General features: G+C 43.3%; 1 protein-coding gene across 1 annotated transcript in view; it reads left to right on the forward strand.

The window, feature by feature from the left end:
- The window catches only part of LOC129821388 (inactive dipeptidyl peptidase 10-like), a 245,580-nt gene that overhangs the window by 156,348 nt on the left and 73,454 nt on the right, over positions 1–15,778 (forward strand). Inside the window, exon 2 of the mRNA XM_055879018.1 lies at positions 10,106–10,217. Within this exon, the coding sequence (XP_055734993.1) occupies positions 10,106–10,217 (112 nt within the window). The remainder of the gene's footprint in view (positions 1–10,105; positions 10,218–15,778) is intronic.

Raw genomic sequence — 15,778 nt, forward strand, 5'->3', positions numbered from 1 at the left:
ATATAATCAGCAGTTCACATGGTTACATCACCGTCACTGAGAAGGGATGGGGAAAGAGAAACTCAGTTAATCTGACTGTTAATCTAAATGCAAAGAATCAATATCAGTGATTGACAGTATACAGGTATTATTGCATTATTGAAATTCGATTCAATCCAGTCATGGTCAGTTTCATATATCTCATTCAGTGGTGTAGTGTGGTAGGTTGGCTTGATAGCAGCATTCGGTGTAGTAGATTGGCTTGATAGCAGCATTCGGTGTAGTAGGTTGGCTCGATATCAGCATTCAGTATAGTAGGTTGGCTCGATAGCAGCATTCGGTGTAGTAGGTTGGCTTGATAGCAGCATTCGGTGTAGTAGGTTGGCTTGATAGCAGCATTCGGTGTAGTAGGTTGGCTTGATAGCAGCATTCTGGGTAGTAGGTTGGCTTGATAGCAGCATTCGGTGTAGTAGATTGGCTTGATAGCAAGCAAACTTGATGTTACACATCGTTCACTTTTGGGAAAACTGCTCCAGCCACTTGGTAGCTAGCTATCGTTAGTTCAAATAAAGCAAAATGACTGTATGCACTAATATGAAAGTATACTCATATTGATATTCTGATTGCATTGATACCAGCAACTGTTTTGTCTTTGGAAGTGAACTATTAGTGAATGGAGGTGCTGGTGGTTCTTTAAAGTGGGCTGCCAATGGAGGCATCTGTTTAGATGTAACCCAGTCTGGAGCTACCGCTAGGTAGGATGGTGTTGAGAAGGATGGGTTGGTATATGACTGTCCTCATGTCCTCTGATTTGTGACAGATCTGTGAAAGGTACTTGCAGAGGCAGGACACATTAGGAGGTTCTATATCATCAGAGATGCTAAACTAGATGGCTGGTACTCCAACTCCATACGAACAAGCACATGTAAAAGGACCTGGAAGAAGATTAACCTGGTGGATAACAACGAATTACTTTTTAATTAAAAAGTGTGTTGGTCGCTTTGTCAGTGTCCAATGTCACAATGCTCACCGGTCTCTGCAATTCTGTTCATAATTTCTTACTTACAGTACCTTTGTATGCCTGATTATTTTACTTTCACATTATGTGGTATGACACTACATATAAGGAATTGTATGAATACATTTCTTTGTAAAATGGAAAGATATTGGATTGTCATAATTGCATTCCATACGACCTTGCATGATAAAAACTATAAAGACTTTTGATAGACAAGCCCATTACCGTGGCAGTGGATTGATTTGGATGACTTTCAGCCCATAATACGATTGTTCAAGTTAGCTTAGTAGCTGGATACAATGAGAAGTATTTCAAAGTATCTTCTTTTTCTTTAGATAATCATTTACATTTTCATCCCTGGTATGAAATTCCACCTACCTATTTTGCACTACAAATACATCCCCAACGGGATGAAGGTGTGCTTGGATAATAATAACCTAGTACAGCTCAGTATTTCTTTCAGAATAATCAATTAAACCTTTTACATGACATACAATGACATACATTGCTTTCGGAAAGAATTCAGACCCATTGACTTTTTCCACATTTCGTTATGTTACAGCCCTGTTCTAAAATGGATTAAATACATTTTTCCCCCCCCTCACCAATCTACACACACTACGCCATAATGAGAAAGTAAAAACAGGTTTTTATAAATTTGAATTTATTACAATAAAAAACTGATATCACATTTGCTCAGTACTTTGTTGAAGGACCTCTGGCAGCGACGAAAACCTTGAGTCTTGTATGACGCTTCAAGCTTGGCACACCTGTATTTGGGGAGTTTATACCATTCTTCTCTGCAGATCCTCTCAAGCGCTATCAGGTTGGATGGGGAGCGTCGCTGCACAGCTATTTTCAGGTCTCTCCAGAGATGTTCGGTCGGGTTCAAGTCCGGGCACTGGCTGGGCTACTCAAGGACATTCAGAGACTTGTCCTGAAGCTACTCCTTGGCAGTGTGCTTAGGGTTGTTGTCCTGTTGGAAGGTTAACCTTTGTCCCAGTCTGAGGTCCTGAGTGCTCTGGTGCAGGATTTCATCTTCATCTTTCCCTTGATCTTTCCCATGCTTCACTGTAGGTTTGGTGCCAGGTTTCCTCAAGACATGACTCTTGGCATTCAGGTCAAAGAGTTAAATCTTTGTTTCATCAGACCAGAGAATTTTTACGTGCCTTTTGGAAAACTCCAAGTGGGCTGTCATATGCCTTTTACTGAGGGGTGGCTACCTTCTGGCCACTCTACCACAAAGGACTGATTGGTGGAGTGCTGCAGAGATGGTTGTCCTTCTAGAACGTTCGCCCATCTCCACAGAGGAACTCTGGAGCTCTGTCAGAGTGACCATCAGGTTCTTGGTCACCTCCCTGACCAAGGCCCTTCTCCCCCGATTGGTCAGTTTGGCCAGGCGGACAGCTGTAGGAAGAGTCTTAGTGGTTCCAATCTTCTTCCATTTAAGAATGCAGATGTTTTTTGTACCCTTCCCCAAATCTGTGCCTCGACACAATCCTGTCTCGGAGCTCTATGGAAAATTCCTTCGACCTCATGGCTTAGTGTTTGCTCAGACATGCACTGTCAACTGTGGGATCTTTATATAGACAGCTGTGTGCCTTTCCAAATCATGTCCAATCAATTTAATTTACCACAGGTGGACTTCAATCAAGTTGTATCAACATCTCAAGGATGATCAATGGAAACAGGATGCACCTGAGCTCACTTTCGAGTCTCATAGCACAGGGTCTGAATACTTATGTAAATAAGCTATTTCTGTGTTTATTTTTGATACATTTGAAAACATTTCTCAAAAACTGTTTCCGCTTTGTCATTATCGGCTATTGTGTGTAGATTGATGAGGCAAAGTTTTTATTGAATCCATTTTAGAATAAGGCTGTAACGTAGCAAAATGTGAAAAATGTAATACCTAACAAATGCACTGTTCTTGCAATATTTTTTACATTTTCACCTGGAAAACGACATTGTGGGTCATCAAACCTGTGCTTTGTGACCTTGCCGGGTGTGCTGTACTATTTTCCAGTCATCAAAGATTGTCTCTTATATTGACAAGATTGCCGAGTGACCACTCTAACAATGGAAACAGATTTCCTCAATGATTGAAGGCAGTCGAGATCAGGTGGGACCATTCTAGCCAATGAGAGGGCATATACACATGTGAACCACAGGTACAACTCCATAGAACAAAAACATGAATGCAACATGGAGCAATTTCAAAGATTTTACTGAGTTACAGTTCATATAAGGAAATCAGTCAATTGAAATACATTCATTAGGCCCTAATACATGGATTGCACATGACTGGGAATACAGATATGTACAGTTGAAGTTGGAAGTTTACATACACTTAATTAAGATGGAGTCAAAAAACGTTTTTCAACCACTCCACAAATTTCTTGTTAACAAACTATAGTTTTGGTAAGTCGGTTAGGAAATCTACTTTGTGCATGACACAATTAATTTTTCCAACAATTGTTTACAGACAGATTCTTTCACTTACAATTCACTATATCACAATTCCAGTGGGTCAGAAGTTTACATACACTAAGGTGACTGTGCCTTTCAACAGCTTGGAAAATTCCAGAAAATTATGTCATGGTTTTAGAAGCTTCTGACAGGCTAATTGACATAATTTGTGTCAATTGGAGGTGTACCTGTGGATGTATTTCAAGGTCTACCTTCAAACTCAGTGCCACTTTGCTTGACATCATGGGAAAATCAAAAGAAGTCAGCCAAGATCATAAAAAAAGGATTTGTAGACCTACACAAGTCTGGTTCATCATTGGGAGCAATTTCCAAACGCCTGAACGTACCACGTTCATATGTACAAACAATAGTACGCAAGTATAAACACCATGGGACCATGCAGCCGTCATACCGCTCAGGAAGGAGACGCGTTCTGTCTCCTAGAGATGAACGTACGTTGGTGTGAAAAGTGCAAATCAATCCAAGAACAAGAGCAAAGGACCTTGTGAAGATGCTGGAGGAAACAGGTACAAAAGTATCCATATCCACAGTAAAACGAGTCCTATATCAACAAGACCTGAAAGGCCGCTCAGCAAGGAAGAAGCCACTGCTCCAAAACCGCCATAAAAAGCCAGATTGTGGTTTGCATCTGCACATGGGGACAAAGAACGTACTTTTTGGAGAATTGTCCTCTGGTCTGATGAAACGAAAATAGAACTGTTTGGCCAGAATGACCATCATTATGTTTGGAGGAAAAAGGGGGAGGCTTGCAAGCCGAAGAACACCATCCCAAACGTGAAGCACGGGGATGGCAGCATCATGTTGTGGGGTGCTTTGCTGCAGGAGGGACTGGTGCACTTCACAAAATAGATGGCACCATGAGGGAGGACAATTATGTGGATATATTGAAGCAACATCTCAAGACATCAGTCAGGAAGTTAAAGCTTGGTCGCAAATGGGTCTTCCAAATGGACAATAACTCCAAGCATACTTCCAAAGTTGTGGCAAAATGGCCTAAGGACAACAAAGTAAAGGTATTGGAGTGGCCATCACAAAGCCCTGCCTCAATCCTATAGAAAATTTCTGGTCAGAACTGAAAAAACGTGTGCGAGCAAGGAGGAGTACAAACCTGACTCAGTTACACCAGCTCTGTCAGGAGGAATGGGACAAAATTCACCCAACATATTGTGGGAAGCTTGTGGAAGGATACCTGAAACATTTGACCCAAGTCAAACAATTTAAAGGCAAATGCTACCAAATACTAATTGAGTGTATGTACACTTCTGACCCACTGGGAACGTGATGAAAGATATAAAATCTGAAATAAATAATTCTCTCTACTATTATTCTGACATTTCACATTCTTAAAATAAAGTGGTGATCCTAACTGACCTAAGACAGAGCATTTCTACTAGGATTAAATGTCAGGAATTGTGAAAAACTGAGTTTGAATGTTTTAGGCTAAGGTGTATGTAATCTTCCAACTTCAACTGTATCTGCTGGTCACAGATACAGTAATAAAAATTTAAAAAGTAGTGGCATGGATCAGAAAAGCTGTCAGTATTTGGTGTGACCAACATTTGCCTCACACAGCATGACACATCTCCTTCACATAGAGTTGATTGTGGCCTGTGGAATGTTGTTCCACTCCTCTTCAATGGTGGTGTGAAGTTGCTGGATATTGGTGTGAACTGGAACATGCTGCTGGTCAAGTCAATCCAGAGCATTCCAAACATGCTAAATGGGTGACATGTCTCTTGAGTAAGCATGCCATGGAAGAACTGGGACATTTTCAGCTTCCAGGAGTTGTGTACAGATCCTTGCGACATGGGGCTGTGCATTATCATGAAGAAACATGAGGTGATGGCAACGGATGAATGCCACGACAATGGGCCTCAGGATCTCGTCACGGTATCTCTGTGCATTCAAATTGCCTTGGATAAAAAGGAACTGTGTTCTTTGTCCGTAGCTTATGCCTGCCCATACCATAACCCCGCTCGCCCACACAACGCCAAACATACACAACGCAATCTGCCCGGTACAGTTGAAACCTGTATTCATCTGTGAAGGCACACTTCAAGGATGGCCATCGAATGTGAGCATTTGCCCGAACTGCAGTTAGGTCAAGACCCTGTTGAGGGTGGCATGCACGCAAATGAGCTTTCCTGAGACCGTTTCTGCACAAATTCTTCAATTGTGCAAACCCACAGTTTCATAAGCTGTCCGGGTGGCTTGTCTCAGACAATCCCGCAGATGAAGCAGCTGGATTTGGAGATCATGGGCTGGCATGGTTACACGTGGTCTGCGGTTGTGAGGCGGGTTGGACGTGCTACCAAATTCTCTAAGACAATGTCGGAGGCGGCTTATGGTAGAGAAATGAACATTTAATTCTCTGGCAACAGGCTTGTTGGACGTTTCTGCAGTCAGCATGCCAATTGCACACTCCCCCAACTTGAGACATCTATGGCATTGTGTTGTGTGACAAAACTGCACATTTTAGAGTGGCCTTTTATTGTCCCCAGCACAAGGTGCACATGTGTAATGATCGTGCTGTTTAATCAGCTTCTTGACATGCCACACCTGTCAGGTGGATGCTCAGGTCCAACTCCCATACTCAAAGGATTGGCCACGATCTGCTCTTCCTCTGGTCATCACATGACTGGTGATGCAATGCACTTCCACCTTGTTTCCACACTGCTGTTCTGTTTGTTGCTGCTTGGCTACCTGTACAACTTTTTCACTTTTTACTGTTTAGAACTATTTAATCGAACTCTGGATTTATTAAGTTTACCAACGTATTAGTTTTGTCCTCACACAACTTTTTTAATTCAACTTTTTCACCCCGGACGCTTTATCTGCACATAGATCTGCAGGACCTCCTCCGGCCGAAAAAAGCTAAGTAACATGTCTTGTTATTGCAGTCGCTGTACTCATAATATACAGGAGAACTATCGCCTTATGGGAAGGATAGCCAAGGTGCAATCTCGGCTTCAGACGTAATCGTTAGGCAAGAGCAATTTATGTGTAGGAAAGCATACAGCATCTGTGCCACAAGTCAATACAGGTAGTAGTGTTAATCCCCCTGCCCAGTCCCCGCAATTTTCTCATGGCTTCTGGAAAGTAATGCTGTCTGCATGATCAACCGGTGTCGCTCATTCAGCCGATTAAAAACTTTCAACCTGTTTTCCCCATTATTAAGTAACGAGTCGGATTCAGAGCCCAAGCTTTCTCAGGACTCTCCTCACCCGTTACGGGGTCTGAGCCATCGAAGCCTCCCACCATTTAGCTCTGACAAATTGAAAACCCTAGTCATTGGAAATTTCATTACCTGCAATATTAGACTTCAAAAGAATCATCCAGCGATCCTACATAGTTTACCAGGGGGCAGGGCTACCGACGTAAAGGCTAATCTGAAGATGGTGCTGGCTGAGGCTAAAATTGGCGAGTGTAGATGGTGTAGGGATATTGTCAGCACCAATGATGTTAGAATGAAACAGTCAGAGGTCACCAAGCGCAACATAAATTCAGCGTGTAACTTAGCTAGAAAGATGAGTTGGTATCGAGAAATTGTCTCTGGCCCCCTCCCAGTTATGGGAGTGATGTGCTCTATAGCACTCACACAACTAAATCGCCCGTTGAAAACTGTTTTCTGCCACTCCCAAAATATAGAATTTTAAGATAACTGTCCCTCTTTCTAGGATTCCCGGACAAACAGGAACAAGGCTGGCCTGCTGAGGAGTGACAGACTCCATCCAAGCTGAAGGGGTGCTCTCATCTTATTTATCAACATAGACAAGGCTCTAACTCCTCTTGCTCCACAATGAGTGAGGGTGCAGGGCAGGCAGCAGAATGTTAGCCAGCCTGCCAGCTTAGTGGAGAGTACCACTAGCTTTCCCATTGAGACCGTGTCTGTGCCTATTTAAATTTTTAAAAACTAATCGGCCTATATCGAGTCTCCCATTCCTCTCAAACGTTTTAGAAAAAGCTGTTGCGCAGCAACTCACTGCCTTCCTGAAGACAAATAATGTATAAGTAAAGATCCAGACTTTACTGATACTGAGACCCCACTTGTGAAGGTGGTAAATTAACCTTTAATTAATGGCGTCAGACCAAGCCTGTTTATCTGTCCTTGTGCTCCTAGAATTTAGTGCGGCTTTTGACACCATCGATAATCACAATCTTTTGGAGAGATTGGAAACCCAAATTGGTCTACACGGACATATTCTTGCCTGGTTTAGATCTTATCTGTCAGAAAGATATCAGTTTGTCTCTGTGGATGGTTAGTCCTCTGACAAATCAATGGTAAGTTTTGGTGTTCCTCAAGGTTCCATTTTAGGACCACTATTGTTTTCACTATATATTCTATAGTACCTCTTGGTGATGTCATTCAGAAACACAATGTCAATTTTCACTGCTATGTGGACAACAAACAGCTGTACATTTTGATGAAACATGGTGAAGCCCCAAAATGTCCTACGATGGAAGCCTGTGTTTCAGACATAAGGAAGTGGATGGCAGCAAATGTTTTACTTTTAAACTCGGACAAAACAGAGATACTAGTTATTGGAACAAAGATATCCCAAGAAACAAAGATATCTGCTGTTTGATCTGACAATTAATCTGGATGGGTGCACAGTCATCTCAAATGAAACAGTGAAGGACTGATAGAGATTTATATGTTTAAAGTAATGACTAAAGAATACTCCTGATAAGGACCTCGGTGGAACTCTGTACCCTGATCTCTCTTTTAATGAACATATCAAGAATATTTAAAGCACAGCTTTGTTCCATCTTCGTAAGATTGCAGAAATCTGAAACGTTTTGTCCAGAAATTATGCAGAAAGCTAATCCATGCTTTTGTCACTTCTAGATTAGACTACTACAATGCTCTACTCTACCCGGATAAAACACAAAATATACTTCAGTTAGGGCTAAATACGGCTACTATAATCTTGACCAGAACAAAACAATTCAATCATATTACTCCAGTGCTAGCCTCTGGCTCCTGTTAAGGCTAGTTCTGATTTCAAGATTTTACTGCTAACCTACAAAGCATTATATGGACTTGCTCCTACCTATCTCTCCGATTTGGTCCTGCAATACATACCTACATGTACGGTATGGTCACAAGATGCAGGCCTCCTCATTGTCCCTAGAATTTCTAAACAAACAGCTGGAGACAGAGGTTTCTCCTATAGAGCTACATTTTTATGGAATAGTCTGCCTATCCATGTGAGAAACGCAGACTCGTTCTCAACCTTTTAGTATTTACTGAAGATTAATCTCTTCAGTAGGTCCTATGATTTAGTGTAGTGTGGCCCAGGCGTGGAAGGTGAACGGCAAGGCACTGGAGTGACGAACCGCCCTTGTTGTCTCTGCCTGGCTGGCTCCTTTCTCTCCACTGGTATTCTCTGCCTCTGACCCTATTACAGGGGCTGAGCCACTGGCTTACTAGTGCTCTCCCCTCTTGTCCCAAGGAGGGGTATGTCAAGTTGTGCCAGGCTTTTTCCCCCACTATACTCGACTTTAGCGGGTTGAGTCACTGACATGATCTTCCTGTCCGGTTTTGTGCCCCTTTGGGCTAGTGCGGTGGGGGAGATCTGCATGGGCTATACTCAGCCTCAAGGTAGTACGTTGGTGGTCTGTTGATATCCCTCTAGTTGTATGGGGGCTTTGCTTTGGCAACGTGGGTGGGGTTATGTCCTGCATGGTCGGCCTTGTCCGAGGGGTATCATCAGACAGAGCCACATTGTCCCCCGACCCCTCCTGTCTCAGACTATTGCATCATAGATACTGGAGACTATGTGCCGGGGGGCTAGGGTCAGTCCACCCTATCTGGTGTAATTATCCTGTCTTATCTGGTGTCATGTGGGATCTTAGGTATGCTCCCTCTAATTTTCCGCTCTCTCTCCCCTCCCTGAGGGCATGAGCCCTGGAACATTGCGTCAGGACTACCTGGCCTGACAACTCCTGGATGTCTCCATCCCGTCCACCTAGTCGTGCTGCTGATCCAGTTTCTGCTATTTTTCCTGTGGCTATGGAACCTTGACCTGCTCATTAGACGTGCTACCTTGTCGCCCTGCTGCGCCAGTTTGAACTGTTCTGCCTGTGGCTATGGAACCCTGACCTGTTCACCGGACGTGCTACCTTGTCCCAGACCAGGAGAAATGCTCACAAAAGCTGAGAGAAATAAGCTTTTTGTGCGTATGGAACATTTCTGGGATCTTTTATTTCAGCTCATTGAACTGGGACCAACACTTTACATGTTGTGTTTATATTTTTGTTAAGTGTAATCTCAAAGTTTTCCGGAATGCCGTGTGCATCCATTTATATCATTACATTTGTAACAGCCTAAATATTTCAAAACTTCTATTTGATCAAAAAAGTCTCACGTAATTTCAACACTCTCATAGACCTCCATACAAAAAAGAGCTTATCTCAAACAGACTGAATTTTGGGCAGAGTAAATCCTCTCGCTTCGCCTTCGCCTTCGTCTCTGGCGTTATGGACCGACTGTCCGGTTGGGAGATGTTTCTTTTTTGTTTCCACTTCTACCTTCAACTTGCTACAAATTCTTTATGAATATTAACCTTTTCTCTCTCTCTTCCTCCCTCTTTCTATCTCTCTCTCTCTCTGAAGGATGTGCCGGATTTTGGTCCAGACAGGAACTGGAAAGGTATCGCCATCTCTCTGCTGGTCATCGTGGTCATACTGTCACTCATTGGACTGGCCATCGCTCTTCTTTCCAAAAGTAAATTCCTGGAGATATTTTCTTTTACATATAACCTCAAAACCTGATTCGAATCATTTTAAAAGAAGACCTTGGTTTTAACTTTTCACCATTCTCAATAAATGCATGTTTTCTAAAACAGACGACTAGCTACCTGCTTATAATTTAGTCTTACAATTTAAAATGAACACCTTTCATTAATCCCTATTGAAAGGAATGAGATCTACAGTAAGTTAAAAGTTCAACACTCCATTGTCTTTCTATTAAGCAAATGGAGGTTATTTAATTGTGCGGGAATACTCTGGGATGATGACCATTTTCAGAGACAATGGGCGCATTCGAGCGGATAACTTTGGTCAAGACTTTGACCAACGTTGGTCACCACTTTTCAAAGTGTGTTGGATTTTGGGTTAAAAAAAATCTGACTTGTTAACTGCATGACCTTTACCACAACCATGTGATCAAAGGTCATGAACTTTCAACTGCAGTCGATTTATAATTTCGGCAGTTGCTCCTCACAAACTGCAACCTGAAGTCGGAACCAAAGCATTGTGGGAGACAATTTCTTATTGTTATTTCTTTTGGAAATAAAAGGCACTACATGCTCATACAGTATATGGTTGATGTCACAACCTATCATTGGTTATTATCAATGCATGTTTTAGGTGGATGACTATTTAGAGCTAAAATACATATTTATCCGCACATCCTTACAATCTAATTACATAGTCCTACATGTGATCTACATTTCTAACAAAATAAATGAAATATCCCACTTGTAACAATATAGCTAATGCATTTATCTAAATGTTACTGTAATGTTGTGTCCCATGTTATAGCCTCCATTTTGTCTTGTCTGTGTTATTGTTGTCACCAAACAAATTAAAATGTCTTAATTGTCTATTAAGTGTGAATTAAATGGAATACATATTGTAGGCTATACAGTACATGGGTTATTGTAGGAGAATTCTACACTGGCAATTTTATAGGTTTAATCTGTGCCTGGGAAACCGGCCCTTAAAGAGCAAGTACCCCAGACACCAGTCGGGGGGGGGGGGGGGGGGGGGGGGGGGCAGCGACCCTCTCCTTGTCCATAGTTAGGGATGTGGTGGTCCCGGAAGCAAGACAAACTGCTTCCCTGGATCCCGTGTTTGTGACATAGATCACCAGGTCCCTATTGTGATGCAGAAGCACCTGAATGCTCACACAGTAGACATTCATGATGGTACAAACAATATAAATCTTCATAAATTGTAGCAATTAAAACATGTATTCAAAGGTTTCATAGACAGGCTAAAGGAGACAGACAATCGGGTTCTCATTTCCGGGCCTATACCAACAATAGGTCACGGAATGGAACACTTTAGTTGTCTCATCTGGCTACACTGCTGGCTTGAATCCTATGGTTCCTCTATCAATTTGAAGTTCATTGACAATTTAGACAATTTTTTGGAGAGGCCCCAGTTCTAAAATAATAATCGTTAATATTAATATTAATATTAATATTACATTTAATTGTTAAATTAATATTAATTAATATTAATCCAGTCAGACAAACGGCCTACCCGACCGCTCTGATGGTCCTAAAGCACACTGTTGCCTCATTTTGTATCACATTGCAAAAATGCAATTTCAGAATGTGGGGGAGGACATGTCCCCAGTCAAAGTCGCGTCCCTGGATCTGGCCATAAGCCAAAATATAATTGTATCTGTTGCAGGGATTTATATTATTGACACCTTTTACTTCACTACATTCCAAAAGAAAATTATGGACTTTTTACGCCTTACATTTTCCCTGACACCCAAAAGTACTCGTTACATTTTGAATGCTTAGCAGGACAGAAATGCTCAAATTCAGGCACTTATCAAGAAAACATCCCTGGTCATCTCTACTAGTTATCCCTAAATATTTCTAAAACTAAAAGCATTGTATTTGGAACAACTAAAAGCATTGTATTTGGAACAAAACACCCACTAAACCCTAAACCTCAACTAAATCTTGTAATAAATAATATGGAAATTGAGCAAGTTGAGATGACTAAACTGCTTGGAGTAACCCTAGATTGTAAACTGTCATGGTCAAAACGTATTGATGCAGTAGTTGCTAAGCTGGGAAGAAGTCTGTCTATAATTAAGTGATGCTCTGCACACTATCAACAACACTATCAAGAAGGCAGGTTCTACAGGCCCTAGTTTTGTCTGACCTTGACTACTGTTCAGTCGTGTGGTCAGGTGCCACAAAAAAGGACTTAGGAAAATTGCAATTCGCTCAGAACACACACACACACACACTATACATACACATGGATTTAGTACTGTAGTGGTGGGGAGTAGGGGCCTGAGGGCAGACAGTGTGTTGTGAAATCTGTGAATGTATTGTAATGTTTTAAAATTGTATAAACTGCCTTAATTTTGCTGGACCCAAATCAAATCAAATCAAATTTTATTTGTCACATACACATGGTTAGCAGATGTTAATGTGAGTGTAGCGGAATTCTTGTGCTTCTAGTTCCGACAATGCAGTAATAACCAACGAGTAATCTAACCTAACAATTTCACAACAGCTACCTTATACACACAAGTGTAAAGGGATGTAGAATATGTACATAAAGATATATGAATGAGTGATGGTACAGAACGGCATAGGCAAGATGCAGTAGATGGTATCGAGTACAGTATAAACAATGAGATGAGTAATGTAGGGCATGTAAACATTATATTAAGTGGCATTGTTTAAAGTGGCTAGTGATACATTTTTTACATGTATGGCAGCAGCCACTCAATGTTAGTGATTGCTGTTTAACAGTCTGATGGCCTTGAGATAGAAGCTGATTTTCAGTCTCTCGGTCCCTGCTTTGATGCACCTGTACTGACCTCGCCTTCTGGATGATAGCAGGGTGAACAGGCAGTGGCTCGGGTGGTTGTTGTCCTTGATGATCTTTATAGCCTTCCTGTGACATCGGTTGGTGTAGGTGTCCTGGAGCGCAGGTAGTTTGCCCCCGGTGATGCGTTGCGCAGACCTCACTACCCTGTGGAGAGCCTTACGGTTGTGGGCGGAGCAGCTGCCGTACCAGGCGGTGATACAGCCCGACAGGATGCTCTCGATTGTGCATCTGTAAAAGTGCTTTTGGTGACAAGCCAAATTTCTTCAGCCTCCTGAGGTTTAAGAGGCGCTGCTGCGCCTTCTTCACCATGCTGTCTGTGTGGGTGGACCAATTCAGTTTGTCCGTGATGTATACGCCGAGGAACTTTCTACCCTCTCCACTACTGTCCCGTCGATGTGGATAGGGGGGTGCTCCCTCTGCTGTTTCCTGAAGTCCACGATCATCTCCTTTGTTTTGTTGACGTTGAGTGTGAGGTTATTTTCCTGACACCACACTCCGAGGGCCCTCACCTCCTCCCTGTAGGCCGTCTCGTCGTTGTTGGTAATCAAGCCTACCACTGTAGTGTCGTCTGCAAACTTGATGATTGAGTTGGAGGCGTGCATGGCCACGCAGTCGTGGGTGAACAGGGAGTAGAGGAGAGGGCTCAGAACGCACGCTTGTGGGGCCCCAGTGTTGAGGATCAGCGGGGTGGAGATGTTGTTACTTACCCTCACCACCTGGGGGCGGCCCGTCAGGAAGTCCAGTACCCAGTTGCACATGGCGGGGTCGATTCCCAGGGTCTTGAGCTTGATGACGAGTTTGGAGGGTACTAAGGTGTTAAATGCTGAGCTGTAGTCGATTAATAGCATTCTCACATAGGTATTCCTCTTGTCCAGATGGGTTAGGGCAGTGTGCAGTGTGGTTGCGATTGCGTCGTCTGTGGACCTATTGGGGCGGTAAGCAAATTGGAGTGGGTCTAGGGTGTCAGGTAGGGTGGAGGTGATATGGTCCTTGACTAGTCTCTCAAAGCACTTCATGATGACGGAAGTGAGTGCTACGGGGCGGTAGTCGTTTAGCTCAGTTACCTTAGCTTTCTTGGGAACAGGAACAATGGTGGCCCTCTTGAAGCATGTGGGAACAGCAGACTGGGATAAGGATTGATTGAATATGTCCGTAAACACATCATCCAGCTGGTCTGCGCATGCTCTGAGGATGCGACTGGGGATGCCGTCTGGGCCTGCAGCCTTGCGAGGGTTAACGCGTTTAAATGTTTTTCTCACGTCGGCTGCAGGGAAGGAGAGTCCGCAGGTTTTGGTAGCGGGCCGTGTCAGTGGCACTATATTGTCCTCAAAGCGAGCAAATAAGTTATTTAGTCTGTCTGGGAGCAAGACATCTTGGTCCACGACGGGGCTTTTTTCTTTTTGTAATCCGGGATTGACTGTAGACCCTGCCACATACCTCTTGTGTCTGAGCCTTTGAATTGCGACTCTACTTTGTCTCTATACTGACGCTTAGCTTGTTTGATTGCCTTGCGGAGGAAATAGCTACACTGTTTGTATTCGGTCATTTTTCTGGTGACCTTGCCCTGGTTAAAAGCAGTGGTTCGCGCTTTGTTTCGTGCGAATGCTGTCATCAATCCACGGTTTCTGGTTGGGGAATGTTTTAATAGTTGCTGTGGGTACGACATCGCCAATGCACTTGCTAATGAACTCGCTCACCGAATCAGCGTATTCGTCAATGTTGTTGTTTGACGCAATGCGGAACATATCCCAATCCACGTGATCAAAGCAATCTTAAAGCGTGGAATCAGATTGGTCGGACCAGCGTCGAACAGACCTGAGAGCGGGAGCTTCCTGTTTTAGTTTCTGTCTATAGGCCGGAAGCAACAAAATGGAGTCGTGGTCAGCTTTTCCGAAAGGAGGGCGGGGGAGGGCCTTACATGCGTCGTGGAAGTTAGAATAACAATGATCCAGGGTTTTACCAGCCCTGGTAGCACAATCGATATGCTGATAGAATTTAGGGAGTCTTGTTTTCAGATTAGCCTTTCTAAATCCCCAGCTACAATGAATGCAGCATCAGGATATGTGGTTTCCAGTTTACATAGAGTCAAACAAAGTTTGTTCAGGGCCATCGATGTGTCTGCTTGGGGGGGAATATATGCGGCTGTGATTTTAATCGAAGACAATTCTCTTGGTAGATAATGCGGTCGACATTTGATTGTGAGGAATTCTAAGTCAGGTGAACAGAAGGACTTGAGTTCCTGTATGTTGTTATGACCACACCACGTCTCGTTAATGATAAGGCATACCCCCCCGCCATCTCTTCTTACCAGAAAGATGTTTGTTTCTGTCGGCGCGATGCGTGAGAAACCAGCTGGCTGTACCGACTCCGATAGCGTGTCTCGAGTGAGCCATGTTTCCGTGAAGCAAAGAACGTTACAGTCTCTGATGTCTCTCTGGAATGCTACCCTCGGATCTCATCAACCTTGTTGTCAAGAGACTGGACATTGGCGAGTAGTATGCTCGGGAGCGGTGCGCGATGTACCTGTCTCCGGAGCCTGACCAGAAGACCGCTTCGTCTGCCCCTTTTACGGCGTCGTTGTATTGGTTCGCCGGCTGGGATCCGATCCATTGTCCCGGGTGGTGGGCAAAACACAGGATCCGCTTCAGGAAAGTCGTATTCCTGGTCGTAATGATGGTGAGTTGACGTTGCTCTTAT

The sequence above is a fragment of the Salvelinus fontinalis genome, chromosome 23, assembly GCF_029448725.1.
Source record: "Salvelinus fontinalis isolate EN_2023a chromosome 23, ASM2944872v1, whole genome shotgun sequence".
Taxonomy (NCBI): domain Eukaryota; kingdom Metazoa; phylum Chordata; class Actinopteri; order Salmoniformes; family Salmonidae; genus Salvelinus; species Salvelinus fontinalis.